Raw genomic sequence first — 26520 nt, forward strand, 5'->3', positions numbered from 1 at the left:
GATCCCCCGCTTGTGCGCTGCGGTCGGCATGTCGCTGGCATAGACGTGCTGGTCGGAATGATGTTGGCGGCAAGCCACGTCGAGGAGTAGCGTGGAGAGGGTCGAGGTGCGTGTTATCGGGCGGCGGTGTGGCCGCGTCGACTGGCAATGCCATTCTGTACGTGCCGGCGTTGCCGACAACCGACCGACAAAGTACTGCGGCTCCATCGGGCTGGAGCACAGCGACGGCGTGCGAGAGCCTTCGGTGGATGAGGACAGACTGGTGGGGACGGTTGGGGAGGACGACGGGCGTGATCTCGCGCTATTGCAGCGCTGCCGTGGTAGTATCGTGGCGTCATTGCTCGTATCTACGGCCAGCGTGTCGGCTCTGGTCGGTCGTTGTGGACAACGAAGCGAACAAGAAGCGCTTGTGCGCTGCGGTCGGCATGTCGCCGGCATAGACGTGCTGGTCGGAATGATGTTGGCGGCAAGCCACGTCGAGGAGTAGCGTGGAGAGGGTCGAGGTGCGTGTTATCGGGCGGCGGTGTGGCCGCGTCGACTGGCAATGTGATTCTGTACGTGCCGGCGTTGCCGACAACCGACCGACAAAGTACTGCGGCTCCATCGGGCTGGAGCACAGCGACGGCGTGCGAGAGCCTTCGGTGGATGAGGACAGACTGGTGGGGACGGTTGGGGAGGACGACGGGCGTGATCTCGCGCTATTGCAGCGCTGCCGTGGTAGTATCGTGGCGTCATTGCTCGTATCTACGGCCAGCGTGTCGGCTCTGGTCGGTCGTTGTGGATAACGAAGCGAACAAGAAGCGCTTGTGCGCTGCGGTCGGCATGTCGCTGGCATAGACGTGCTGGTCGGAATGATGTTGGCGGCAAGCCACGTCGAGGAGTAGCGTGGAGAGGGTCGAGGTGCGTGTTATCGGGCGGCGGTGTGGCCGCGTCGACTGGCAATGCCATTCTGTACGTGCCGGCGTTGCCGACAACCGACCGACAAAGTACTGCGGCTCCATCGGGCTGGAGCACAGCGACGGCGTGCGAGAGCCTTCGGTGGATGAGGACAGACTGGTGGGGACGGTTGGGGAGGACGACGGGCGTGATCTCGCGCTATTGCAGCGCTGCCGTGGTAGTATCGTGGCGTCATTGCTCGTATCTACGGCCAGCGTGTCGGCTCTGGTCGGTCGTTGTGGACAACGAAGCGAACAAGAAGCGCTTGTGCGCTGCGGTCGGCATGTCGCCGGCATAGACGTGCTGGTCGGAATGATGTTGGCGGCAAGCCACGTCGAGGAGTAGCGTGGAGAGGGTCGAGGTGCGTGTTATCGGGCGGCGGTGTGGCCGCGTCGACTGGCAATGTGATTCTGTACGTGCCGGCGTTGCCGACAACCGACCGACAAAGTACTGCGGCTCCATCGGGCTGGAGCACAGCGACGGCGTGCGAGAGCCTTCGGTGGATGAGGACAGACTGGTGGGGACGGTTGGGGAGGACGACGGGCGTGATCTCGCGCTATTGCAGCGCTGCCGTGGTAGTATCGTGGCGTCATTGCTCGTATCTACGGTCAGCGTGTCGGCTCTGGTCGGTCGTTGTGGACAACGAAGCGAACAAGAAGCGCTTGTGCGCTGCGGTCGGCATGTCGCCGGCATAGACGTGCTGGTCGGAATGATGTTGGCGGCAAGCCACGTCGAGGAGTAGCGTGGAGAGGGTCGAGGTGCGTGTTATCGGGCGGCGGTGTGGCCGCGTCGAGTGGAAATGCCATTCTGTACGTGCCGGCGTTGCCGACAACCGACCGACAAAGTACTGCGGCTCCATCGGGCTGGAGCACAGCGACGGCGTGCGAGAGCCTTCGGTGGATGAGGACAGACTGGTGGGGACGGTTGGGGAGGACGACGGGCGTGATCTCGCGCTATTGCAGCGCTGCCGTGGTAGTATCGTGGCGTCATTGCTCGTATCTACAGCCAGCGTGTCGGCTCTGGTCGGTCGTTGTGGACAACGAAGCGAACAAGAAGCGCTTGTGCGCTGCGGTCGGCATGTCGCTGGCATAGACGTGCTGGTCGGAATGATGTTGGCGGCAAGCCACGTCGAGGAGTAGCGTGGAGAGGGTCGAGGTGCGTGTTATCGGGCGGCGGTGTGGCCGCGTCGAGTGGAAATGCCATTCTGTACGTGCGGGCGTTGCCGACAACCGACCGACAAAGTACTGCGGCTCCATCGGGCTGGAGCACAGCGACGGCGTGCGAGAGCCTTCGGTGGATGAGGACAGACTGGTGGGGACGGTTGGGGAGGACGACGGGCGTGATCTCGCGCTATTGCAGCGCTGCCGTGGTAGTATCGTGGCGTCATTGCTCGTATCTACGGCCAGCGTGTCGGCTCTGGTCGGTCGTTGTGGACAACGAAGCGAACAAGAAGCGCTTGTGCGCTGCGGTCGGCTTGTCGCCGGCATAGACGTGCTGGTCGGAATGATGTTGGCGGCAAGCCACGTCGAGGAGTAGCGTGGAGAGGGTCGAGGTGCGTGTTATCGGGCGGCGGTGTGGCCGCGTCGACTGGCAATGTGATTCTGTACGTGCCGGCGTTGCCGACAACCGACCGACAAAGTACTGCGGCTCCATCGGGCTGGAGCACAGCGACGGCGTGCGAGAGCCTTCGGTGGATGAGGACAGACTGGTGGGGACGGTTGGGGAGGACGACGGGCGTGATCTCGCGCTATTGCAGCGCTGCCGTGGTAGTATCGTGGCGTCATTGCTCGTATCTACGGCCAGCGTGTCGGCTCTGGTCGGTCGTTGTGGACAACGAAGCGAACAAGAAGCGCTTGTGCGCTGCGGTCGGCTTGTCGCTGGCATAGACGTGCTGGTCGGAATGATGTTGGCGGCAAGCCACGTCGAGGAGTAGCGTGGAGAGGGTCGAGGTGCGTGTTATCGGGCGGCGGTGTGGCCGCGTCGACTGGCAATGTGATTCTGTACGTGCCGGCGTTGCCGACAACCGACCGACAAAGTACTGCGGCTCCATCGGGCTGGAGCACAGCGACGGCGTGCGAGAGCCTTCGGTGGATGAGGACAGACTGGTGGGGACGGTTGGGGAGGACGACGGGCGTGATCTCGCGCTATTGCAGCGCTGCCGTGGTAGTATCGTGGCGTCATTGCTCGTATCTACGGCCAGCGTGTCGGCTCTGGTCGGTCGTTGTGGACAACGAAGCGAACAAGAAGCGCTTGTGCGCTGCGGTCGGCATGTCGCTGGCATAGACGTGCTGGTCGGAATGATGTTGGCGGCAAGCCACGTCGAGGAGTAGCGTGGAGAGGGTCGAGGTGCGTGTTATCGGGCGGCGGTGTGGCCGCGTCGACTGGCAATGTGATTCTGTACGTGCCGGCGTTGCCGACAACCGACCGACAAAGTACTGCGGCTCCATCGGGCTGGAGCACAGCGACGGCGTGCGAGAGCCATCGGTGGATGAGGACAGACTGGTGGGGACGGTTGGGGTGGACGACGGGCGTGATCTCGCGCTATTGCAGCGCTGCCGTGGTAGTATCGTGGCGTCATTGCTCGTATCTACGGCCAGCGTGTCGGCTCTGGTCGGTCGTTGTGGACAACGAAGCGAACAAGAAGCGCTTGTGCGCTGCAGTCGGCATGTCGCCGGCATAGACGTGCTGGTCGGAATGATGTTGGCGGCAAGCCACGTCGAGGAGTAGCGTGGAGAGGGTCGAGGTGCGTGTTATCGGGCGGCGGTGTGGCCGCGTCGACTGGCAATGTGATTCTGTACGTGCCGGCGTTGCCGACAACCGACCGACAAAGTACTGCGGCTCCATCGGGCTGGAGCACAGCGACGGCGTGCGAGAGCCATCGGTGGATGAGGACAGACTGGTGGGGACGGTTGGGGTGGACGACGGGCGTGATCTCGCGCTATTGCAGCGCTGCCGTGGTAGTATCGTGGCGTCATTGCTCGTATCTACGGCCAGCGTGTCGGCTCTGGTCGGTCGTTGTGGACAACGAAGCGAACAAGAAGCGCTTGTGCGCTGCAGTCGGCATGTCGCCGGCATAGACGTGCTGGTCGGAATGATGTTGGCGGCAAGCCACGTCGAGGAGTAGCGTGGAGAGGGTCGAGGTGCGTGTTATCGGGCGGCGGTGTGGCCGCGTCGACTGGCAATGTGATTCTGTACGTGCCGGCGTTGCCGACAACCGACCGACAAAGTACTGCGGCTCCATCGGGCTGGAGCACAGCGACGGCGTGCGAGAGCCATCGGTGGATGAGGACAGACTGGTGGGGACGGTTGGGGAGGACGACGGGCGTGATCTCGCGCTATTGCAGCGCTGCCGTGGTAGTATCGTGGCGTCATTGCTCGTATCTACGGCCAGCGTGTCGGCTCTGGTCGGTCGTTGTGGACAACGAAGCGAACAAGAAGCGCTTGTGCGCTGCGGTCGGCATGTCGCCGGCATAGACGTGCTGGTCGGAATGATGTTGGCGGCAAGCCACGTCGAGGAGTAGCGTGGAGAGGGTCGAGGTGCGTGTTATCGGGCGGCGGTGTGGCCGAGTCGACTGGCAATGTGATTCTGTACGTGCCGGCGTTGCCGACAACCGACCGACAAAGTACTGCGGCTCCATCGGGCTGGAGCACAGCGACGGCGTGCGAGAGCCTTCGGTGGATGAGGACAGACTGGTGGGGACGGTTGGGGTGGACGACGGGCGTGATCTCGCGCTATTGCAGCGCTGCCGTGGTAGTATCGTGGCGTCATTGCTCGTGTCTACGGCCAGCGTGTCGGCTCTGGTCGGTCGTTGTGGAAAACGAAGCGAACAAGAAGCGCTTGTGCGCTGCGGTCGGCATGTCGCCGGCATAGACGTGCTGGTCGGAATGATGTTGGCGGCAAGCCACGTCGAGGAGTAGCGTGGAGAGGGTCGAGGTGCGTGTTATCGGGCGGCGGTGTGGCCGAGTCGACTGGCAATGTGATTCTGTACGTGCCGGCGTTGCCGACAACCGACCGACAAAGTACTGCGGCTCCATCGGGCTGGAGCACAGCGACGGCGTGCGAGAGCCTTCGGTGGATGAGGACAGACTGGTGGGGACGGTTGGGGAGGACGACGGGCGTGATCTCGCGCTATTGCAGCGCTGCCGTGGTAGTATCGTGGCGTCATTGCTCGTATCTACGGCCAGCGTGTCGGCTCTGGTCGGTCGTTGTGGACAACGAAGCGAACAAGAAGCGCTTGTGCGCTGCGGTCGGCATGTCGCCGGCATAGACGTGCTGGTCGGAATGATGTTGGCGGCAAGCCACGTCGAGGAGTAGCGTGGAGAGGGTCGAGGTGCGTGTTATCGGGCGGCGGTGTGGCCGCGTCGACTGGCAATGTGATTCTGTACGTGCCGGCGTTGCCGACAACCGACCGACAAAGTACTGCGGCTCCATCGGGCTGGAGCACAGCGACGGCGTGCGAGAGCCTTCGGTGGATGAGGACAGACTGGTGGGGACGGTTGGGGAGGACGACGGGCGTGATCTCGCGCCATTGCAGCGCTGCCGTGGTAGTATCGTGGCGTCATTGCTCGTATCTACGGCCAGCGTGTCGGCTCTGGTCGGTCGTTGTGGACAACGAAGCGAACAAGAAGCGCTTGTGCGCTGCGGTCGGCATGTCGCCGGCATAGACGTGCTGGTCGGAATGATGTTGGCGGCAAGCCACGTCGAGGAGTAGCGTGGAGAGGGTCGAGGTGCGTGTTATCGGGCGGCGGTGTGGCCGCGTCGAGTGGAAATGCCATTCTGTACGTGCCGGCGTTGCCGACAACCGACCGACAAAGTACTGCGGCTCCATCGGGCTGGAGCACAGCGACGGCGTGCGAGAGCCTTCGGTGGATGAGGACAGACTGGTGGGGACGGTTGGGGAGGACGACGGGCGTGATCTCGCGCTATTGCAGCGCTGCCGTGGTAGTATCGTGGCGTCATTGCTCGTATCTACGGCCAGCGTGTCGGCTCTGGTCGGTCGTTGTGGACAACGAAGCGAACAAGAAGCGCTTGTGCGCTGCGGTCGGCATGTCGCTGGCATAGACGTGCTGGTCGGAATGATGTTGGCGGCAAGCCACGTCGAGGAGTAGCGTGGAGAGGGTCGAGGTGCGTGTTATCGGGCGGCGGTGTGGCCGCGTCGAGTGGAAATGCCATTCTGTACGTGCCGGCGTTGCCGACAACCGACCGACAAAGTACTGCGGCTCCATCGGGCTGGAGCACAGCGACGGCGTGCGAGAGCCTTCGGTGGATGAGGACAGACTGGTGGGGACGGTTGGGGAGGACGACGGGCGTGATCTCGCGCTATTGCAGCGCTGCCGTGGTAGTATCGTGGCGTCATTGCTCGTATCTACGGCCAGCGTGTCGGCTCTGGTCGGTCGTTGTGGACAACGAAGCGAACAAGAAGCGCTTGTGCGCTGCGGTCGGCTTGTCGCTGGCATAGACGTGCTGGTCGGAATGATGTTGGCGGCAAGCCACGTCGAGGAGTAGCGTGGAGAGGGTCGAGGTGCGTGTTATCGGGCGGCGGTGTGGCCGCGTCGAGTGGAAATGCCATTCTGTACGTGCCGGCGTTGCCGACAACCGACCGACAAAGTACTGCGGCTCCATCGGGCTGGAGCACAGCGACGGCGTGCGAGAGCCTTCGGTGGATGAGGACAGACTGGTGGGGACGGTTGGGGAGGACGACGGGCGTGATCTCGCGCTATTGCAGCGCTGCCGTGGTAGTATCGTGGCGTCATTGCTCGTATCTACGGCCAGCGTGTCGGCTCTGGTCGGTCGTTGTGGACAACGAAGCGAACAAGAAGCGCTTGTGCGCTGCGGTCGGCTTGTCGCTGGCATAGACGTGCTGGTCGGAATGATGTTGGCGGCAAGCCACGTCGAGGAGTAGCGTGGAGAGGGTCGAGGTGCGTGTTATCGGGCGGCGGTGTGGCCGCGTCGAGTGGAAATGCCATTCTGTACGTGCGGGCGTTGCCGACAACCGACCGACAAAGTACTGCGGCTCCATCGGGCTGGAGCACAGCGACGGCGTGCGAGAGCCTTCGGTGGATGAGGACAGACTGGTGGGGACGGTTGGGGAGGACGACGGGCGTGATCTCGCGCTATTGCAGCGCTGCCGTGGTAGTATCGTGGCGTCATTGCTCGTATCTACGGCCAGCGTGTCGGCTCTGGTCGGTCGTTGTGGACAACGAAGCGAACAAGAAGCGCTTGTGCGCTGCGGTCGGCTTGTCGCTGGCATAGACGTGCTGGTCGGAATGATGTTGGCGGCAAGCCACGTCGAGGAGTAGCGTGGAGAGGGTCGAGGTGCGTGTTATCGGGCGGCGGTGTGGCCGCGTCGAGTGGAAATGCCATTCTGTACGTGCCGGCGTTGCCGACAACCGACCGACAAAGTACTGCGGCTCCATCGGGCTGGAGCACAGCGACGGCGTGCGAGAGCCTTCGGTGGATGAGGACAGACTGGTGGGGACGGTTGGGGAGGACGACGGGCGTGATCTCGCGCTATTGCAGCGCTGCCGTGGTAGTATCGTGGCGTCATTGCTCGTATCTACGGCCAGCGTGTCGGCTCTGGTCGGTCGTTGTGGACAACGAAGCGAACAAGAAGCGCTTGTGCGCTGCGGTCGGCTTGTCGCCGGCATAGACGTGCTGGTCGGAATGATGTTGGCGGCAAGCCACGTCGAGGAGTAGCGTGGAGAGGGTCGAGGTGCGTGTTATCGGGCGGCGGTGTGGCCGCGTCGACTGGCAATGTGATTCTGTACGTGCCGGCGTTGCCGACAACCGACCGACAAAGTACTGCGGCTCCATCGGGCTGGAGCACAGCGACGGCGTGCGAGAGCCTTCGGTGGATGAGGACAGACTGGTGGGGACGGTTGGGGAGGACGACGGGCGTGATCTCGCGCCATTGCAGCGCTGCCGTGGTAGTATCGTGGCGTCATTGCTCGTATCTACGGCCAGCGTGTCGGCTCTGGTCGGTCGTTGTGGACAACGAAGCGAACAAGAAGCGCTTGTGCGCTGCGGTCGGCATGTCGCCGGCATAGACGTGCTGGTCGGAATGATGTTGGCGGCAAGCCACGTCGAGGAGTAGCGTGGAGAGGGTCGAGGTGCGTGTTATCGGGCGGCGGTGTGGCCGCGTCGAGTGGAAATGCCATTCTGTACGTGCCGGCGTTGCCGACAACCGACCGACAAAGTACTGCGGCTCCATCGGGCTGGAGCACAGCGACGGCGTGCGAGAGCCTTCGGTGGATGAGGACAGACTGGTGGGGACGGTTGGGGAGGACGACGGGCGTGATCTCGCGCTATTGCAGCGCTGCCGTGGTAGTATCGTGGCGTCATTGCTCGTATCTACGGCCAGCGTGTCGGCTCTGGTCGGTCGTTGTGGACAACGAAGCGAACAAGAAGCGCTTGTGCGCTGCGGTCGGCTTGTCGCTGGCATAGACGTGCTGGTCGGAATGATGTTGGCGGCAAGCCACGTCGAGGAGTAGCGTGGAGAGGGTCGAGGTGCGTGTTATCGGGCGGCGGTGTGGCCGCGTCGAGTGGAAATGCCATTCTGTACGTGCCGGCGTTGCCGACAACCGACCGACAAAGTACTGCGGCTCCATCGGGCTGGAGCACAGCGACGGCGTGCGAGAGCCTTCGGTGGATGAGGACAGACTGGTGGGGACGGTTGGGGAGGACGACGGGCGTGATCTCGCGCTATTGCAGCGCTGCCGTGGTAGTATCGTGGCGTCATTGCTCGTATCTACGGCCAGCGTGTCGGCTCTGGTCGGTCGTTGTGGACAACGATGTGAACAAGAAGCGCTTGTGCTGTGCGCGTTTTTGCGTTTTTAGCCTGGTCACCGTTGGCCATAGGTGGTAAGCTACGTCGAGGGCGGACCCGAGCTGTGTGTTTCGCCGGCACCATGGCAACAAGGCGATAGATAAGATGCGTTTGTGAACGTGGTCGTGCACTACATCTACAGGTCGTGTTGTCAACGCCCGGCTGGGAACTATCGTGGCTCGATTGGCTCTATGACGACATGCCGTGTGAGAGCCCTAGAGAGGGACGGGCTAACCAGGTAGCCGAGCTGTCGCGCCATGGGTACTGCGAGATATCACCGGCCTTGGCGATGGACTCCACCACGTTCGACCAAAAGCACATGCGTCTACTACATGTATAGTCAAGCCGGGTTTAGAAGAAGAAAAAAATAACTCTAAAGGCGCAACGCACTGTCGACCTGGTCATTTGGTATTTTCCTACCCACGACCTTGGTGGTCATGGCGAGGAGATCGGCTCACCGCAGGCATCAGCGCAGTACCAAGCAGCAGCGTCAGCAACAGCAGGGCTTTCACCCCCAGCATGGACAATGCTTGCCGCGTCCCCGCTGCAGACTCCGCATCCATCTCTGTCCGCCCCGACGCCCCCGCCAAGAGTTCCGTTGCGATCGCCACAATCACCAGCTTCTGTCTCGACAAGTCCTCCTAGATCACCAAACCCCCCGACAGCGTTTGACCTAACGAGAGTTTCTGGTGTGCTGACAGCGTCTGGTCCAGCGAGGGATACCAGTTCCCTGGGAGCTCCATGCTCGGCGAAGTCCGGCAATCAAGAGATCGGCGCGGTCAGCGCTGCGACGACCAGCCCGATCAGTGACGACGGTTTCGCTAGCGACGAAGACTACACGTATGACGAAGGCGAAGAGAAAGAGGAAGAAGGAGGTGTGCATGGCGTTAGTGTTCCTAATCCGGCGAGAGCTCCTAGTCCGGAGAGAGCTCGTCGGACGACGAGTGCTCCTGGCTTGGCGATAGCTCCCGGTCCACCGAAAGCGGGTAGTCCTCCTGGAGCTCCTAGTCCGCCGAGAGCAGCTAGTGCCCCGACAGCCTCTAGTCCTCCGCCCGGCTCACCAGGAGAGACGGCTGACGCTGAGTCCGAGACTGACGAGGACCCGCCGCAAGTTGATGAAGTACCGCCTGAGGAGAGGGCGTATCCCTACGTGCGCGTAGTTGGTACTGAGCGAATGGCGGATGGAGAGATCCGAGCGTGGGTGGAATGGGAGGACACGCTCGAACTTTTTTCCGCCTTGTACCCTGCGGATGCACGCGCCCTTGCAAGGTACCTGCGCTGACCACAGCAAATGCCTGTCGGGCCTCCTACAAACCACTACGAGGTTATACGGGGTATACACTATCCAGCAGACGGCGGCCTCAGGGTCTTGATGAACTGGCCCAATACACTGGAGCCACTTTCGAACTTGGTACCTGCGGACCGAGAGCAGATTGAGCGTGCTAACGGTATTGCAGGCAACTAACACGCTTCAAATACATATCCTTTGCTTTTTCCTCTAGCTACGTGTTTGTTTTATTTTTCAAAGATATTCAACACCGTCCTAGTCAACGTGTTGGATGTGTGCTTGCCAGCATAAGCTGCTCAGTGTAGTACGCAGCTTCAAATATTACTCAACGGAATTGAGCTTCACAGCTCCCATCACTAATGGAAACGCTGTTGACCGAACTGCGTGCCAGCGTCAACGGATTGCCGTCCGCAACGCCTAAAACAGCTTTTGCTGATCAAATCAGTATCGACTGCGGCCAACGCCCCTACGCTGGCCGTGGACACGACCAGTGCCTCCACGATTCTACCACGGCAGCGCTGCAATAGCGCGAGATCACGTCCCTCGTCCTCGCCAACCGTCCCCACTAGTCTGTCCTCATTCACCGAAGTCTCTCGCACGCCGTCGCTGTGCTCCAGCCCGATGGAGCCGCAGTATTATGTCGGTCGGTTGTCAGCATCGCCGGCTCGTACAGAATGGCATCGCCACTCGATTTGGCAACAGTGCCTCTAGATAACGCGACGCTCGGCTATTCCTCCCCTGCACAATGACATGATCTCCTTTCAGCAGCTCCGTCCGCATCCGCATACGCCCAGTACCGGATCTCCCGCGACACGCGCTCGTAGTCATCACGCTTCGTGGTCGCTCGCTTCACCTCGTCAACCCTTCGGACATGGAAAATAATTCCAAACCTCTCGCACCAGCGACGCACGTATTCACACTCGGCTCCGCTCTCGGCGCGGTTGCCGTAGTCAAGATGCACTGCCACGATCTTGAACCCTCCGTGCTTGTCACTCAGCTTGTGCTTTAGGTTAGGTACGCCACCACCATCGAGTCCACTCCCCCAGACAGCGACACTGCCGGGTGCGAGTGCTCACGCGCCTTCATCTCCGTCAGATACTCATCCATCGCCCGGTACAGCCGATTCCTGGGCATGTCACTCTCGTCCGTCTCCGTGAACGCGCGCTCTAGGATGTCGCCGTCCGAAATGCCACCCGTCGTCGTGTCCGTGACCGGTCCTCCTCACAGGTGCTGCAGTCTGCCGGTCGTCGTGTGCCGGAACTTTGCTCCTGCAATTAGCATTAGAGAAGCTTCATGAGATTGCAGCAGTTTAGCAAGACGAACGATCGTCGTTGGCAAAAATGTTCATCCGTGGCACTTAGTGCTGGTTCTCATATTTTGTTCTGTGCAATACTCTGCCAGAACCCTGGACAGAACACAAATCATAATGTAGCCACAGCCGTCGCTCGTGACCGGCGGTGCCGTAATCTGTGTAATAATGCGTAGCGACAGTACTAATGCGTAGTGACTGGGCGGATGGCCTGGCTTTTGCTCGCTCCTGTCTTTAGATGTGAAATAGCGACATATTCCCGCATATATGGTTTTGTATAACATGTGAAAAATATACCAGTATGTGTGTATGTAAGCTCCGTATGTCAGCAGATCCGACGAGTAAATATTTCACTTAACGGATCATCCGACATTGGTGAATGAGGGGTTAAGAGACAGGCGTGGTCTATTTTAGAGGGCAGAGTATTTGCAAGCGGCAAGAATAGTTGCTAAATAAACCGTTTTGCTGACAGTCGACTAAGTCGAGTTCTTGAACTACGTCAAGAAGATACTGAGGACGACCAGTGTCTCATTTTGGCCTGGAAACTTAACAAAGTGGCCATTAAATGCTCTGGGCCGGAGCAAAAACTTGGAATCCACTCACAAACTATTGAGCTAGGCTACCTAGATATACAGAGAGAGAGAGAGAGAGAGAGAGAGAGAGAGAGAGAGTTAAAGCTACTGCGGAACCCTGCTGATATGAATTTTGATGCCACTATCGTATTGAGTGGGGAAAGTATTCAGAGAGTGCCTGGTGCGCAGCATGTGCGGCGCACCGAAGCCGCTTGCAATGCGGATTAGACAAGTCTGGACGAGCTATTCCAGCACCCGCGAAGCCTTAGTAGTCAATCGTCAGAGTTTCGCGAAATGAGCGGTATTTGCTCACCCAACAGGTAGATAGATCGCTCTCTCTTTTTATTTAAAATTACGCAACTCATCGCTTCGTCTACATTCGAACCAGAGCACGTTATGGGCCAGAATGCCACCTATAATGACATACAGGTATCCAAATCTGCAGTGACAATATTAACACCCTCCGTTCCATGTTTGGCGAGCTGAGACGATGTACTAAGCTTTCAACATTTGAGGCGTACAGCTTACGTAGCTCGAGCTAGCAGACATGATAGCACGAGATATTGACAAGCGTTGCCCAGCTATAAAGTATGCTTCAGCGGATGCATAGCGTAGTTTATTTGTGAAATCCTAAGCAACCTTTCACAAGAGTACAGCGGGTGGAAAAAGTCATAGCCCACCCCAAGCCCGCCACATACATATAGTAAGTCAAAACGATTTGCAAGCCCGATGACCCAGTGTTTCGACCTACCCAGTTGCATCCAGCAACACTAACGATACAATGCACACATGAGGCGAAAGGTACTCATGTTGTCATCCATATAAGCAAACCAGGATCCCGAGAAACCAAGAAACGGATATGATATCGTGCAATGTCTGAGGGCATTCATCACGTTTTGCCAGGCGTTGGAAGTTCACAATCTGGTGATCCAATACAAAAACCAAGATAAACTCAGATTGGACCGAGCGGCGATTTGTCAAAATCCAGTCTTTAATAGCCAATGGAATTCGAGCAGATTATAGTTCAAACGATTCCGCGTCGAATCGTGCGAAACCAAGAAGAAATGACAATTTTGTGAGTTGAAGCGCTGTTGTCATTTCACTTGCACATCTTTTTGACTTGGTCTTAGTATACTGACCCGCACAGGTAGCTCGGGGTTTCTCTGCGCGCTGTAGTAATAACTCGTATTAGTCTTATCTTAGACTTGTCCTTGATTTTATACATGTAGCCATTCGTAGCTTTAAATGTAATTGGTTAGGTTAACAAGTACTCTATTTCGGTTAGAAAGGTACCTGGTTTCGGTAAGTTACAAAACTTTTCTGCCGGCCAAGCACAACCTGTGAACTTTCCACTGTAGCCCAAATCAGGTTAATTCGCACCTCGGTAACTGAAGCCGGTAACTGAGGCCGGTATACGTGGTCCTTTGTCGCTGTCTGTCTTTCTATTGGTGACCCGGTAACTGAAGCTGGAAGCTGAGGCGATTTCACTTTCTGTCTAGTAGAGCTAAACATCAATCGTGTTGCGCCTGTGATGAACCGAGCATGACTTCAGCATTTCGAATTCAGCGCAGATTGGTGACGCACATCTCGACTACCTGCCCACCCGCCTGCTCTGCCTCGCGGGCTACAACGATTGCCGCAGTACCACCACCAAGGACCCCAAACTATCAAGGCCACGTGTCTTCCGGCACTATCCAGTTGACTACGACGCTAAACTAGAGTAGCTTCAGCTGACAGGTGTTGTCCCTTTAGTCGTCGTAGACTGTGAGTGCGCGCTGGTCTCGCTGATGCGTATTCCCACGGCCATACCAGTGCATCACTGTGTACTCTCTTAGTGTTGCCCTTCTTCAGCTGTACGGAGGAATCAACCACCCGTGACGGCTAGAAACGCGCAAACGTTGCTGCAAACCATTTTTCGACAGTCTTGCCTCCTTGTCTATATGTGAACTTTTCCACATTTCATCTTGAGAGATAAGTCCACTGTGCGGACAAGTTTTTTTCTTTACAAAAAAGTATAAATGCAGCAGCTACAAGATAGAAACGATACTCAATCTATGTAGTACATGTACATGTGCAGCCCCACACGGAACGACTGGAAAAGTCAAGGATGGCGCACGAATCCAATGGCTGGTGGTGCTGACACAATACGGCAGCCGCGCGGCCAGCGCGGCAACAACAACGCGAGCACGCAAAACCACTCAAACAGTGGAAGCGTATCAGCTATGATCGTCACGACCACTACGAATGACAAGTTTTTAAGTTGGGAGGGGTGTATGGCTCATCCACTAGAAGATATGCTACCTTAGGCATAAGTTTAGAACCCAAAAATGACAAGGCATGCGAAATCGCGGCATTACTAAGAATTTGTATAATGCGCTAGGATTCTCATAAAAGTATCGCTCACGAAGCCGCCTCGGTCGTCCACACAGACGGTTATTTGGACGCTGAGGCGGGCTCATAGCGCTTCTTATCACTTGCTAGGCAAAAGGAGCGGTGCGTACGGGCGCCTACCGCGGGCTCGTATCCTAGAGATCTAGCGATACGACCACGGAGATGCAGCAGTGCGCGTATCCGTGTGTAGGTAGCCGACTAAACCGCAACAAATTCAAAACTCTAAAGAGGCGGTGGGTAACTAAACTTCCAGCGATCGGTCGGATTCCTTTTCGATTGTCGTGATATGCCCCCAGACGTCAGCGAAGTACTCCCATGTCGCCGGTAGTCGAAGACTACCAGTCGTCAAACGAAAGCAGTCATCGCTACAGTATTATTCCTCCAAACAGAGCATTCTAATTTGTGTCAAAAACCCTGGTTGGTCCCGTAAAATTGCTACCCCAGCCTAAGCGTAGCCCAAGTTTAAAAAATAAGTTATCGACTCAACGAGAGCAGAAGACGGCTAAACGGCTGAGAAAGACGCCCTGGGCAAATGGAGCTTCTATCCGCACCATGTTGCCATCGCCTTCCACTTGTTCTTAGTGCCCGCTATAGACTGTCTTTTCAAGTTGCCCAAACAGAGTGTACTCAAAATGTTTATTACTTTTTCTCCCTTATCCAGCAACCATTTCTCTACCGCCAGTGTCTGGTCGGGGTGAACTGTGCAATTATGCAGCAAGAGTCGAGTCGGGGCGTGTCCGAATCGGACGGGGAGCAGTATTACCATGACCAGGGCCAGCAGCAGTACGCCGAGGCCGCCGTCTCCAGCCCCCCGACGCCGAGCAGCGACGAGCACCAGAGCGTGCTGGTGACCGTGGAGCCCATCGACAAGACCATCTTCTCGAACTGGAACGAGTTCCACGAGTACTTGGCCGAGTACCAGCAGCGCACGTTCCAGGTCTACTCCACGCGCACGGTGACCCCCGTGACGACGAGGAACAAGCGCATCAAGGAGCGGTACGAGGGCCACGGGAAGACCGCGCCCCCAGATGAACTGCTGCCTGAAGAGATGGGCATATACAGCAAAGGGGTGGTGTGTACCCATCATGGCCAACCCCGACCGAGAGCGGCGGGGCTGAGGACGAGAAAGCCGTCAAGGGCGATCAACTGTCCGGCACGGGTAAGCAACATAGTTGAATATTGCTATTATTCTTATGTTGCTTATTAACTTTTTTTCGTGTTGTTGGTGTGTAGATGACTTTACTGCTGAGGAAGGACCACGCCACGGGGCAGTACTTCGTGTATGTGACGTCCCACATCGCGCAACACAACCACGAGCTCTCCGGCGGACTCTATCGCAGACACCCGATGATTCGGAAGGTCGATGACCCTGATATTCTTCGGACGGTGCGCGCTCTCATGAAGGCCAACGTGCAGCCGAGGAAGATCCTCGAGTACGTGCGTGAACACACAGACAAGGAGGTCGTGATGCGGGACGTCCACAACTTGCTCGCATCACTCCGAAAGAAACCTTCAGCTGCACCTGCGCCTCCAGCTCGGACGACCAGCACTTCAGTTGCTCCCAGTTCTCCTGCTCCTGCTCCTGCTCCTGCTGCACCATCAACTGCTGGAGTGCTTGAGCAACCATCTCAATCCGCGGGAGGTGGTGCTACACCTCCTGCTGTAGCTGCCAGCACCCCTCAACCTCCTCGAGTTGCTGTTGCACCTCCTCGTGCCCCGCAACCAAGCGTTGCTGTGTCGGCTGACCGACCTCTATCCTTCGTGATAAGGAACGCGGGTCAAGCTCGACCGCAACATCAAGCTCAACCGCAGCCTTCACCCCCAGCTAGGAGGGAGCAACCGTCGCAGTATGGCAAGTTTCTGGCGGCCTTCAACGTCGGCAAGGACATTGCAGAGCTCATGGCCGAGATGGACGACGATCTGTTCGCTCACTGCTACGCCGAGCTCCGCATGTTCCTGCGAATTATCGAGAGCGGAAGAATCCCCGTTGTTACGACCCGAGAAGCCATGGAACACGCGCAGACCAACTCAGCGAGTGTCCCCAGCAGACCAATGCCCCAGCAGCAGGCGTTCCGAATTGCTTTTGCTCCGCCTTCAGGTGGTCCAGCTACTGCTGGGAACGGGTCAACAACCAACAGTTCGGCTCCTGCTGCTCGACCGTTTTCCTCCGGCTAGACAAAAACTAGCTATCAGTGCAAGTTTTCATTAACCGGTACTAATGTATGCTTCAGCTTTCCAATGCCCTGTAGGTCTGCCGTCTAGTTGACGTACCAGAGATCTCCGACGCTAAACCCATCGGGCAGACTCTCGATCGCCAGCCCCAGCTCCTTGGAGAACGTCGCGGGTCGGTCTTGGTTCTTGTTCACCGCCGCGTAGTACGCCGCGAAGGCGTCCATGGAGCTCGAGTAGTCTTCCTCGATCTCGACGTCGTCCATCTTGCGCGGCTGCTTGAGCTGCTCCAGCGGCGCCGGCTTCTCCTCGATCTCGAACTCGACGCCGTAGATGGGGTTGGTGGAGAAGACGCTGTGCAGACTCTGCATCTCCTTGAAGAGTTCGTGGAGTCGCTCCTCCGGGTCCACGCGGAAGCCCAAAATGTAGCCACCACTGGCCGCGGACGTCTCGATCACCAGCGCCGGCCCGAACTTGGAGCCGCGGATGCGAGCCGAGTTGATCTGCATGTACGGGATGCTGACGTTGAAGTTCTCGGCCAGGTTGGCGTGCCACACGATGCGCACGTTGGTCACGAAGAAGGTGCCGAGGTTGCCCTGGTCCGAGGACAAGTTCCAGACGCCGTTGAGTCGCGTGTAGACTTGCTCGTGGGGCAGCAGCGTGAGCTCCTTCTCCTTGATGATGGCGCCTCGGAGCTTGAGCTCCCGGTAGAGCTTGGTGGTCTCATAGGAGCGGAACACGGCCTGGATGGTGGTGAAGAGCCTCGGACTGGCCTTGACGAGACTCGTGAAGATGAACTCGAACCGACTGTTGGCGTACTTGGTCATGACGTACAGCGCCTGCGTGCTGCCGCGCAGCTTGGACGTGGCCGTGCGGATCTTGAGGCTCTGGATGCAGCTGTAGCCGATGCTCAAGTTGGTGCGGATGGACTTGTGCGAGGCCCAGAGCAGCCGCAGGTTGGTGATCTCGAGCGACCCACGGTCTCCGTTGTTGCCCTTGGTGTCCTCGACCGAGTTGATGGAGTCCACCAACGTCTCGCCCTTGCGGAGCTGCATGGCCGCCGCCGAGATGTCGAAGCGGATCTCGCGGTCCTGCCAAGTCACGGCCTCGGGCGCGGCGCGGATCTCCGTCGCCATGGCTACTGCTGGTCTAGAGAGGATCTACCTAGGATAGCCGATTGAATCGATCTTAAACGGACGCGTCCGCTCAAGCTCAAACGCACTACGACAAAGCCAAACAAATGAATCTCACTTTTACCTCTTACTCGAGTCGCGTAGGCGCGGGTGGCGGCTGCTATCGCTTTGTTTCATGGGTCCGGTCTTCCTCCCTTCGCCTCTAAATGCTACAAGCAGTGACCCTCCCTAACTTACGCCAGCGAGCGCTCCATTGTCTGCTGCAGCAGCGCGCTGAAGGCCTTCTGCTCCAGCTTGAGACACACCTTTGTGGTGCCCGAGTTGTCGAATGTGAGCTCGAACAGCGCCACGACGTTGGTCATGGTCTTGACAGAGAAGTACGCGATCTCCTTGCCGTCGATCGGCCGCTTGGCCACGTAGAAGACGTTGTGGCGGCCCAGCTGCTCGGACACGGCGTCGACTCCGTGCGCGCCCGTGGCCAGCGCGAAGTAGTGCTCGTTGGCCTCGGGGATGCCCTGCCACATGCTGATAAACTCGGTCGACGCCATGCTGCCGGCCTCCGTGAAGATCGCCGACAGGTCCAGCTCTGACTGGAAGTAGACGACGTCGCCGCTCGAGTTGTTCTTGATAGCCACCTGCAGATTGAGGTTCGGCGCCACGGCGGCGTTGACGAACTGCGGACTGACGCCCATAGGCACAACCTGGTTCACAGTTTGGCCCGGCACCAGCGGCTGCGGGAACGTCACTGTTGCCTGTATGGGCACCACGCCGAATGTGGACTTGTTGAACTGGATGCTCACGCCCGCGATCGGCGCAGGAGACTGGTTCTCGAAGTCCACGTCCAGCACGAAGTTGCCACCGCGCCGTGTGAAGGCGCCCGTCATCTGCAGGCCCTTGCCTTGCTGCGCACTCATCAGCAGCTTCTTCTGTACAGCGGGAGCCACACCGCCAACGGTAACCGGAGCAGGCGGGGCGGCCGGGCCACCGAAAATGTCAACAAGACTAGCGCTAGCGCTTGCCGGTGCCGCAGCGGGAGCAGGAGCAGTCGGGGCGGGGCCGCCCAGGGAAAGATCGCCCATGTCCAGCAGGTCCACTGGTCCACTGCTGGAGCCTTCCTCGGGCTGGTCGGAAGAGCCTTCGTCCTCGTCCTCGTTGCTGTGGTCGTCGTCCTGGCGGTGCTCGCGCAGCTCCGAGACCGTCGTGCGCACCACGAACGCACTGGGTAGCTTGTGGTAGACGCTGGCGAGCGTCGAGATCTTGCCGATCAGGTCGTCCAGAACCGAAGGCTCAAGCGCGAACGTGTCGTCGCTGATCACAGGCTTCTCGGCGAGCACGACGGCGTGGGCGGCTTCCGGGTTGGCCGAAAGCAGACGCCAGTAGACGTAGCCGCGGTCGCGCAGGTCCGGGTTGTCCGACTCCTCCGTAGCCTTGTGCAGCACCTTCTGGACCATGTCCTGCGTCTCGTTGGGGCGCTTGAGGAAGAGCTTCACAGTGGCAGTCAGCAACTGCAGCTGCACCTGCGCGGTCTCGTCATCGAACGAGTCCATGAACGACTCCAGCAGCTCGTCAGCGTTGTCGATACGCTCGGCGTACTCGCCGATGATCCAGATCATGGACGCCTTGGCCTCGGGCTCATCCAGCGTGTCCAGATTCTCGCAGAGCGTGGCGATGATGCTCTCGTACTGGTTCGGGTACTTGCGGAAGATATCCTTGATCACGATGATCGCCTCCTGCACGATGTAGTTCACCTTGGTCTGAATGAGCTCGAGCAGCACGTTGATGCACTTCTCCGCGGCGCGCTCCAGCTTGACAGCGCAGCGGCCGATCGCGCGCACCGAGCGGCGCACGAACTCCACGTCCACCTCGGTCGCGTACTCCTTGAACTCCAGCAGCACCTGCTCAATGTTCCTCTCCGAGACCAGGCGGATGATAATCTCGAGCTTCTCCATCTTGACGTAGATCGGGTCGTTGTACTTGCAGAAGAAGACCTTGATCTCATTAGCCAGGATCGCGGGGCGCTTCTGCACGATCAGGTTAATGTTGCGCAGCGCCACGTACTGGATCTCGGGCTCCGCAGACAGCAGCGTGACGAGCGGCGGGGCCATCTTCCTGGACAGGCTCCTCTCCGTGTCCGCGTCCGAGACCTTCTCCAGGAACTTCATAATAACCTTCACCGCGGACAGCACCACGGCCGAGTTGGCGTGCTGCAGTCTGGGCGTGACGCGCTCAATGATGCCCTCGGCCTCCCTGGAGTCCGCGGGCGTGTAGCCTGCCAGCGCGTCGAGTACGAAGACCTGCCCCCACTCGTTGCACTCGTTGAGCGCCGCCAGCAGCTTCTGCAGCACGGACTTGGTGATCTTGAAAGCCATGGCACCGCCGCTGTTCTCCGAGATCTCACTCAAGGCCGCAATGGCGTTGGCCACGACCGTTGGGTTGGAGTCCGAGATGAGGTCCTTCAGCATGTCCAGGAAGCCCTGCTCCTCCACCATGTCCGGGTTGATGTCGTAGAGCTTGGAGACGCAGATGGCCGCCGTCTTGCGCACGTACGGGTCCTCGTCCTGCAGGCAGCGGCGCAGCGGCTCGCACAGGTACTCGGTGATGCGGTCCACGCGGATGCAGCCCATGGTGCGCACGGACAGCGCGCGGATGAGCGGGTTGGGGTCGGCGGCGTCCTTGACGAACGTGTTGACGGCCAGGATGGTCAGGTCCGGGTTGCTCTTGGCGTAGTTGATGAGGTAGAGGTACACGAGCTTCTTGAGCTGCGTGTCGGCCGTCTGGATGCAGTTGACCACGTCCGTGAAGAGCATGGACACGTCCTTGCCCACCGTCATGTTGGCGATGACCTTCTTGACGGCGTCCTTCTTCTTCTCGCGGCTCGGGTTGGCCAGCTCCTGCCGCAGCTCGTGGGTCTCGCCCTTCTTGGTGGTGCTGAAGAACTTGGAGTCGTTCGCGGCGCCCGTCATGCGCTTGGCGATCGCGGCCATCGTGGGCATCGCCATGGCTGCCAGAACGTGCGGGGGGTTGCGAGCTCACAGAGGAATCGCCTTATGACGCGGCGGCTTTTTGGCTCTACGAGGCGCGATGAAGCGCCGGATATGAAACGGACGCGCGGCGCGGATTGGTGGAAAATCGGCAAGTGGTGTGGACGACGTAATGTAGCCATGTGGACCCACTTCAACAAAAAGGAAAGGAAAGGTTGCCTTTCACTTTGTGAATTGGCGGGACGGAGAGAAGCCTCGTTCTCCAGGCCCTGGAGGGCGAGGCTTCTATGACGGACCATCACTCTCTCAGGTGACGCACGCGTACTCTTAAGGAGTGCAGTTCCTCTGAAGCAGCTCCGGCAGCTCTCCGAATTGCTTCCATCCAGGTTTGTCGCTGTGGTGGATCCGCTCCTTTGAACGCAGACGCCGCATCTTAGCCCGCTTCCTTCGGTATGAAGGCATCTTCTACTATCCAACGAGCGGTGGGAAGAGTTAGCGCAGGGGATGGTTAGCTTCCCCAGACCATCGAGATACAGAAGCGGGAACGAGAATGGCCCGCGATGAAGCTCATCACGATTGTCTCGGCGTTGCGCTGCAGGAGGGTGATACGGAGGTGAGTCTTGGATATCTTGAGTCTGATCTCCACTTGGGCTGCCGTGCTCCAGCTTCAGGACGAGGTTGTCCCCCGATTCGTTTCTGAGCGCGACTTCGACGACCAGCGTTGGAGAGCAGTCCGCGGTAGCGCAGCCCGCCATCGAGCCCTACCGACCTCCTGACAGGCCGCCCGCAGTCGGGGAGAACGTCCCGTGCCTGGCGTTCGGCTGCGCCAAGCCGTCGTCACCTACGCTCCGGATCAAGACTTCAGCCTCGGCAGTGTTGGCAAGCGTTGCGGGTTACCTACTGGTGTTGAAAAAGATGTGCTGAATGGGGCGCTTAATGTATGCGGTACGCAGTGGTCAGCTATGACGTACTAATTTCGAGATGCTGACAACCTGCTGCTTTACCCCACCTCAGCAGCTTTGCTCTCATTCTCCAGTCACCTGGATTGCTCCTTCTCGAACGTTCACGAAAGCCAAGTCGTGAGTGTGAGTGTGGCAAAGTGATTCAAGTCTACACGCCGATATCGGGGGTGAGAAGTGCTATCTGCTAGCAGTACTCGCCTACGAGTTTAGTGCACTCTCGGTTCACTCTCTCCACACACACTTCGCGGTCTCACCCCACTTAGCTTTCACGAACTGCGAGTTGGTGCATGTGAATTCACTTGGTGGCAAAACGCCGTGACCTCCAGCTCCATCAGCATCGCTTCGATTCACGTAGCAACATACTTACACGTCTCCATTTTCACGGTCTTCATCACTTTTATCCTGCAATTCTAGCGCAACGACGTCCTGAAAGATACTTACTCTCTGCGCGTTCGTTCCGTATGCTGTTGCCGGTGAAAGAGGAGGCGTCCCCTTTGCGTCCAAACCGGAGCCCGACTAATCCAGCATCACCAGCTTCTTGTTAAGTTTCGGTAGCTCTCCGAATCGAGCAGTACCGTCTTCATCGATTCCGTTGGTGCCAACATTCAGTATCCGCAGCGACAATTGGAACTGGTTAAGAATCGCTGATCCTGATCGGATCTTATGCCAGCATCTCCATCCAGCGCGCAGCCAGAATCAGAGCCGCCGGGTTCAATGCTGTACGAGTCAAAATAAGGTGTATCTGCAGGTGTAGCATGTTACAATAGTAGAATGTCTAGAAGCTGAGATATGGATAAATATCGTGACGGTGCCGACACATATGATTTTATACTTAGCCATTATATGGCCGTCATGGCCCAATCAAATGTCCATGAGCGATTATTGTAGGATAAGAAAGAGGAGCGTGCGTACAGACAACGACGGATAAATACGGCAACGCAAAACCGGCACACATATGTTGTACTTTTACAATAAGTAATTCAGATAGCCAATCATCTTCGAGATTTACACTTGACATTTGTCATCCATATGGTTTTAAGTACTTTCTCTAAATTTGTGTGTACTTTATGCTCCGTTACGTGTATTTTATGCCATTGCCTTGTACAATCTCTATCGTTCCCGACAGAGAATTCTGGTACATTTACTATGGAGGATGCCATTCAGTGGTGCCGGATTTATCCGTCGTTGTCTGTAACTATACGGATTTGTGGTGCAAAATACACAACTCTGGGGAGCAACCATATTGTGGGGGATGGAATATATAACCCTGACTAGAGTATAATAACATGGTTCGAAGTATAACGGCCGGCCGGCGGATTTACCCCGGCCTCTTAGCCGGACGGCAAAATTGCGGAGCGGCTGAATTGACTCGGCTTCTTATCCGAGTGACTGGATTGCTAGGACCCCGCAGCGATCGGTTGTACATACACAGCTAACTCAAACGCTTATACTGCAAACTCACAGGCTTCTACTTTCTTCTTGTTGCGAGGATGTCTACGTGGATACAGCTCTCTCTTCTTGACAGCGCGGATGACTATGGTAGCTACCGTGATCAGCTCATGTGTTGTACCGCCGTTTTTCACACAGTGGGCTTCGATTTCTGCCGCATCTGTGGCGGAAAGCACACGATGATAGAGCGTCGACTGAAGTGCTCAAGTAAAACCTGTATAAGGTTTGGCAAGTGTGGAGTTGTGTGGAAGGTATTCCATTGCAAGGGACAAGATAAGTGGCGCGTACTTGTGAACTCGAACGGCCACGCGAGAGGAGTGCTCACGTGCAGCGAACAACACACTCCCCTCGTCACTCGCCCTATGAAAGCGTTTATCGCTACCCAAGATGAGGTTGGACTGCCACCCCGGGTTATCGAGGTCCATCTGAAGAAACAGTTCAACATTCGACCGTCGCGGGGAGGGTGGCCTACGCTTTCTCAGGTTCAGATCGCCCTAAAACGTATCCGAAAAGAACAAGGGCCCAAGAACTCTATCCAAGCAATTCACAGACTGGCCCGATCGCGCTGCTACAAACCCGAGAACCCACCAGAAACGGCATTTGTGTTTGGTGCAAAACTGGACGTCGATGGCATGACTTACGTTGGCTCGGGAGATGACGATGACCCGTTTATTGTCGGCGTGACTTCACTAGCAATACTCGACAGTTGTATTCGCTTCAGTACGGGTGATGCTCTTTCCTGTTCCATGCTGACACAACCTTTTGAGCTGAGTGATATTGGGTACCCCGTGATAACCTGCGGGTTCACCGACCAAGCCAGGAGATACCAAGTCGGAGCTTTCTTCGTGGTGAGTCGCCGCACCGAGCATGAGTAAGCTTTCCATGCATCTACAATACTGCAGCCATCGCTAAAACCATCCTTGCGTAACATGAAACCAGGCTCCCAAGTGTCTTCCCACCGATGACCATCCAGTTCGTCACACCACTTAACGCGGTATCGAAAACCTCGACCGACTGCAGTCCTGTCGATGATAGGAAAAACTTTCCATGTAGTTTTCACGCAGGCCAGGCCCTTCTGTACAGCACCACTTTTATCAGGTACATGTAATGCAGCACTTGCAGTTTCGCCAGTCGCAGGATCACTAAAAGAAGCCACCTCACATACAGCAGCCATAGTGGACGGATCGTCGCAACCGTGGACCGTGTTTCTCGCAATTGCGCTCGGCCGATTTCGTACATACGAGTAATCATACTGCTGCCGTCCACCCTCGAGTCGCGGCAGAGATAAGCTGCATCTGCCGCTCCGACGCACTTGAATTCACACGACATGCTTGTTAAGATCGCAGTAGGAGCTGGTTGCTTTCTTCGCCCAGTATACCCGCTGCCCCCCTCGTGGAAGTCCCATCGTCCTTCTGCAACACGCATCAGTCGAGCCCGGGAAACCGTAACGAGGGTAGCGAGTCATGGAGCTGGCGATACGCGTCCCTGTGTCGAAATTCAGAAGCGAAATCTACAGAGGTAGATCGAATGTCTTCCGATTGAGTGATTAAGCTAATACATCAATCAGGCTCTTCTGGAGAATCCAGGATTTCAAATTCCATCAATCGGCTTTTCGATTGACGGACTACAAATGTCAGTGTGCTGCGTATACAAACTTTGTGAGCAAGCATTGATCCTTGTTACACTGCCTTAATCACCGCCGTTAAATTTTCAGTGCATAGTTTGACACGGACTTTGCGTTGCCATGCAGTACAAGCGTGAAAAAGTAATTCTTCCCCACGGCGGAGTTACGCGAATTCTGCTGCTTGGCAAGATTGCGAATGCGGCTGCTTGGCAAGATCGACGCCGTGTGCTAATCCAAACATGTGGCGTTTGTGCAGTTTTTGTATGTATGCTTTGGATGCGCACCTCTGTATGTTTTGCCCGAATTTCTGTATGGCGGGGACCTTGTGTCGATAAGAAAGTGTTTTCCCAACATGGATGTAGTTGCCCTAACCCTATCTTGTGAGAGCTGCTCGTAGGCTATGAGCAGCTATGAGTCATAGCCCAATCGATTTGTCTCATCATAGAAATTTAGCCAATAGCATTTGTCGCAGAGCTATTCCCAAACTTTTCCCAATTATGTTGGTACGAGCTCACAATTACAGGATAATGTCCTATACCAACTTCAAATGTAAATGTTAACTTATCCCTAATATCGCGATATTTCCCAATCACATTGTTCGAGTAACGGCTGGCGGAGAAGCCATCTACGCTGGAAAGGCTCCGACTCCAGAGTACTCTACAAGATGCAGCGAGCAGCAAGGGGGCTTGACGTCCCACAGGGGACAGCGGGCCAGGAGTCGGCAGCCTTAAAGTGCTTCGCTGACTTCTTGGCTCTGGGTAACATGAGCGAGAGCTCTTTAGAGTGCATTGCAAAGTCGCTAGCGGAGCCTGGAGCTCTACCTAGTCAGAACTTTTACTCCCTACTAACCGCCTTCGCTATATACCTGCAAACTAGAAAGAGTGCGCGTGGCGGTCTCTTGGCCAAAGCTACTGCGGTGGGGTATATGTCGCAGGTTGTTAACCTATTGCGAGAGGGTTACCCGAACTACAAGGCTGACAGCAAGCGAATCGCCAAGATTCGCGAGAAGATGGCAGCGGCCATCGACGAGCGAAATCTGCTTGCCGGTGTGCAGACCGGGGAGGCTCCTGGCTGTACGCTGAGCGATCTGCGCACTCTAGTCCAGGAAACTGCGGTTGCGGGGGTTGGATCTGGGTTTAAAAGTTTGCATGACTCGACTGTTCTAACACTAATGTGGCACACGTTTGGCCGTGCAATAGATACTTGCTTTGCGAGAAAGTCCCAACTCTCCATCGCCTCGTCGGGCAAGCTGTTCCTACATGTGGCGCGCATCAAGACATCGGTCGTCCAGGGGATCTCTATCTACAAGTCAGCAGTTCACTGGAGCAGTGCATGTTTCATGCACTGGGCATGAGGTTCGTGGGGGCGTCAGAACCGTCAAGCTACATCTTTCCCCTGGCGCCCCACGTTGCATCGTCTGAGCTACCAGGGGAGAAAACCTACAGTCAAGACGAGGCGATCATGTACTGGAACAATTTAGAAGACAAGCCCAGCTCCAAAGAAGAACCAACTGCAAAGAGAGTGCGCGGTCGCCCAAATGTATCCAAATACATTAACGACGTCATTACGGAGGTGACTGAGCGCGTTTCAAAGGCTAGCGCACCGCTGCCGCCGGCCATGACTGCTGGGCTATCAAGCCATTCTCTGCGACGCGGCTCAGCTGCATACGCCAACGCATCGCCTAAGCTAGCCATCCAGTGGATATCGACGCGCGGGGCCTGACTGCGGGACTCGCTGACGAAGGCTTTTGCCTACGTCGGCACTACGACCCGCGAAGACCAGAGCGTTGGGAAAGTGCTGGCTGGCTACAACGACCCTCATCTTCCGTGCGCGACGCCGTCGATCCAGACGCTGCAAGAGGTCTTGCCTGCGCTGGAGTA

General features: G+C 57.3%; 7 protein-coding genes across 7 annotated transcripts; 4 read left to right on the plus strand and 3 right to left on the minus strand.

Moving 5' to 3' along the window:
• Positions 1-57: 57 nt before the first annotated feature.
• On the plus strand, positions 58-10044 carry PHYSODRAFT_336746 (hypothetical protein; the record flags this gene model as incomplete). The annotated part of the gene is made up of 26 exons (XM_009534348.1): positions 58-78; positions 194-374; positions 472-771; positions 869-1168; positions 1266-1565; positions 1663-1962; positions 2060-2359; positions 2457-2756; positions 2854-3153; positions 3251-3550; positions 3648-3947; positions 4045-4344; positions 4442-4741; positions 4839-5138; positions 5236-5535; positions 5633-5932; positions 6030-6329; positions 6427-6726; positions 6824-7123; positions 7221-7520; positions 7618-7917; positions 8015-8314; positions 8412-8707; positions 8905-9085; positions 9208-9387; positions 9464-10044. The coding sequence occupies 26 exons, from the start codon at positions 58-60 to the stop codon at positions 10042-10044; spliced, it is 7440 nt and encodes a 2479-aa protein (XP_009532643.1).
• Positions 10045-10777: 733 nt separating this feature from the next.
• On the minus strand, positions 10778-11398 carry PHYSODRAFT_336747 (hypothetical protein; the record flags this gene model as incomplete). Its single annotated transcript, XM_009534349.1, has 4 exons — positions 10778-10913; positions 10950-11053; positions 11089-11267; positions 11374-11398. 4 exons carry the CDS (start codon positions 11396-11398, stop codon positions 10778-10780), a joined length of 444 nt encoding a protein of 147 aa, XP_009532644.1.
• A 3972-nt stretch (positions 11399-15370) lies between these two features.
• PHYSODRAFT_563126 (hypothetical protein) lies at positions 15371-16497 on the plus strand (the record flags this gene model as incomplete). Its single annotated transcript, XM_009534350.1, has 3 exons — positions 15371-15493; positions 15556-15886; positions 16106-16497. 3 exons carry the CDS (start codon positions 15371-15373, stop codon positions 16495-16497), a joined length of 846 nt encoding a protein of 281 aa, XP_009532645.1.
• An 83-nt stretch (positions 16498-16580) lies between these two features.
• On the minus strand, positions 16581-17627 carry PHYSODRAFT_515023 (hypothetical protein; the record flags this gene model as incomplete). Its single annotated transcript, XM_009534351.1, has 1 exon — positions 16581-17627. The coding sequence occupies one exon, from the start codon at positions 17625-17627 to the stop codon at positions 16581-16583; it is 1047 nt and encodes a 348-aa protein (XP_009532646.1).
• Positions 17628-17857: 230 nt separating this feature from the next.
• On the minus strand, positions 17858-20623 carry PHYSODRAFT_336750 (hypothetical protein; the record flags this gene model as incomplete). The annotated part of the gene is made up of 1 exon (XM_009534352.1): positions 17858-20623. The coding sequence occupies one exon, from the start codon at positions 20621-20623 to the stop codon at positions 17858-17860; it is 2766 nt and encodes a 921-aa protein (XP_009532647.1).
• Positions 20624-23126: 2503 nt separating this feature from the next.
• On the plus strand, positions 23127-23570 carry PHYSODRAFT_447166 (hypothetical protein; the record flags this gene model as incomplete). The annotated part of the gene is made up of 1 exon (XM_009534353.1): positions 23127-23570. A coding segment is annotated over one exon (444 nt), but the record flags the coding sequence as incomplete, so codon positions are not given.
• A 42-nt stretch (positions 23571-23612) lies between these two features.
• On the plus strand, positions 23613-23888 carry PHYSODRAFT_377643 (hypothetical protein; the record flags this gene model as incomplete). Its single annotated transcript, XM_009534354.1, has 1 exon — positions 23613-23888. A coding segment is annotated over one exon (276 nt), but the record flags the coding sequence as incomplete, so codon positions are not given.
• Positions 23889-26520: the final 2632 nt, after the last annotated feature.

This window comes from Phytophthora sojae, assembly GCF_000149755.1.
Source record: "Phytophthora sojae unplaced genomic scaffold PHYSOscaffold_7, whole genome shotgun sequence".
Taxonomy (NCBI): Eukaryota; Oomycota; class Peronosporomycetes; order Peronosporales; family Peronosporaceae; genus Phytophthora; species Phytophthora sojae.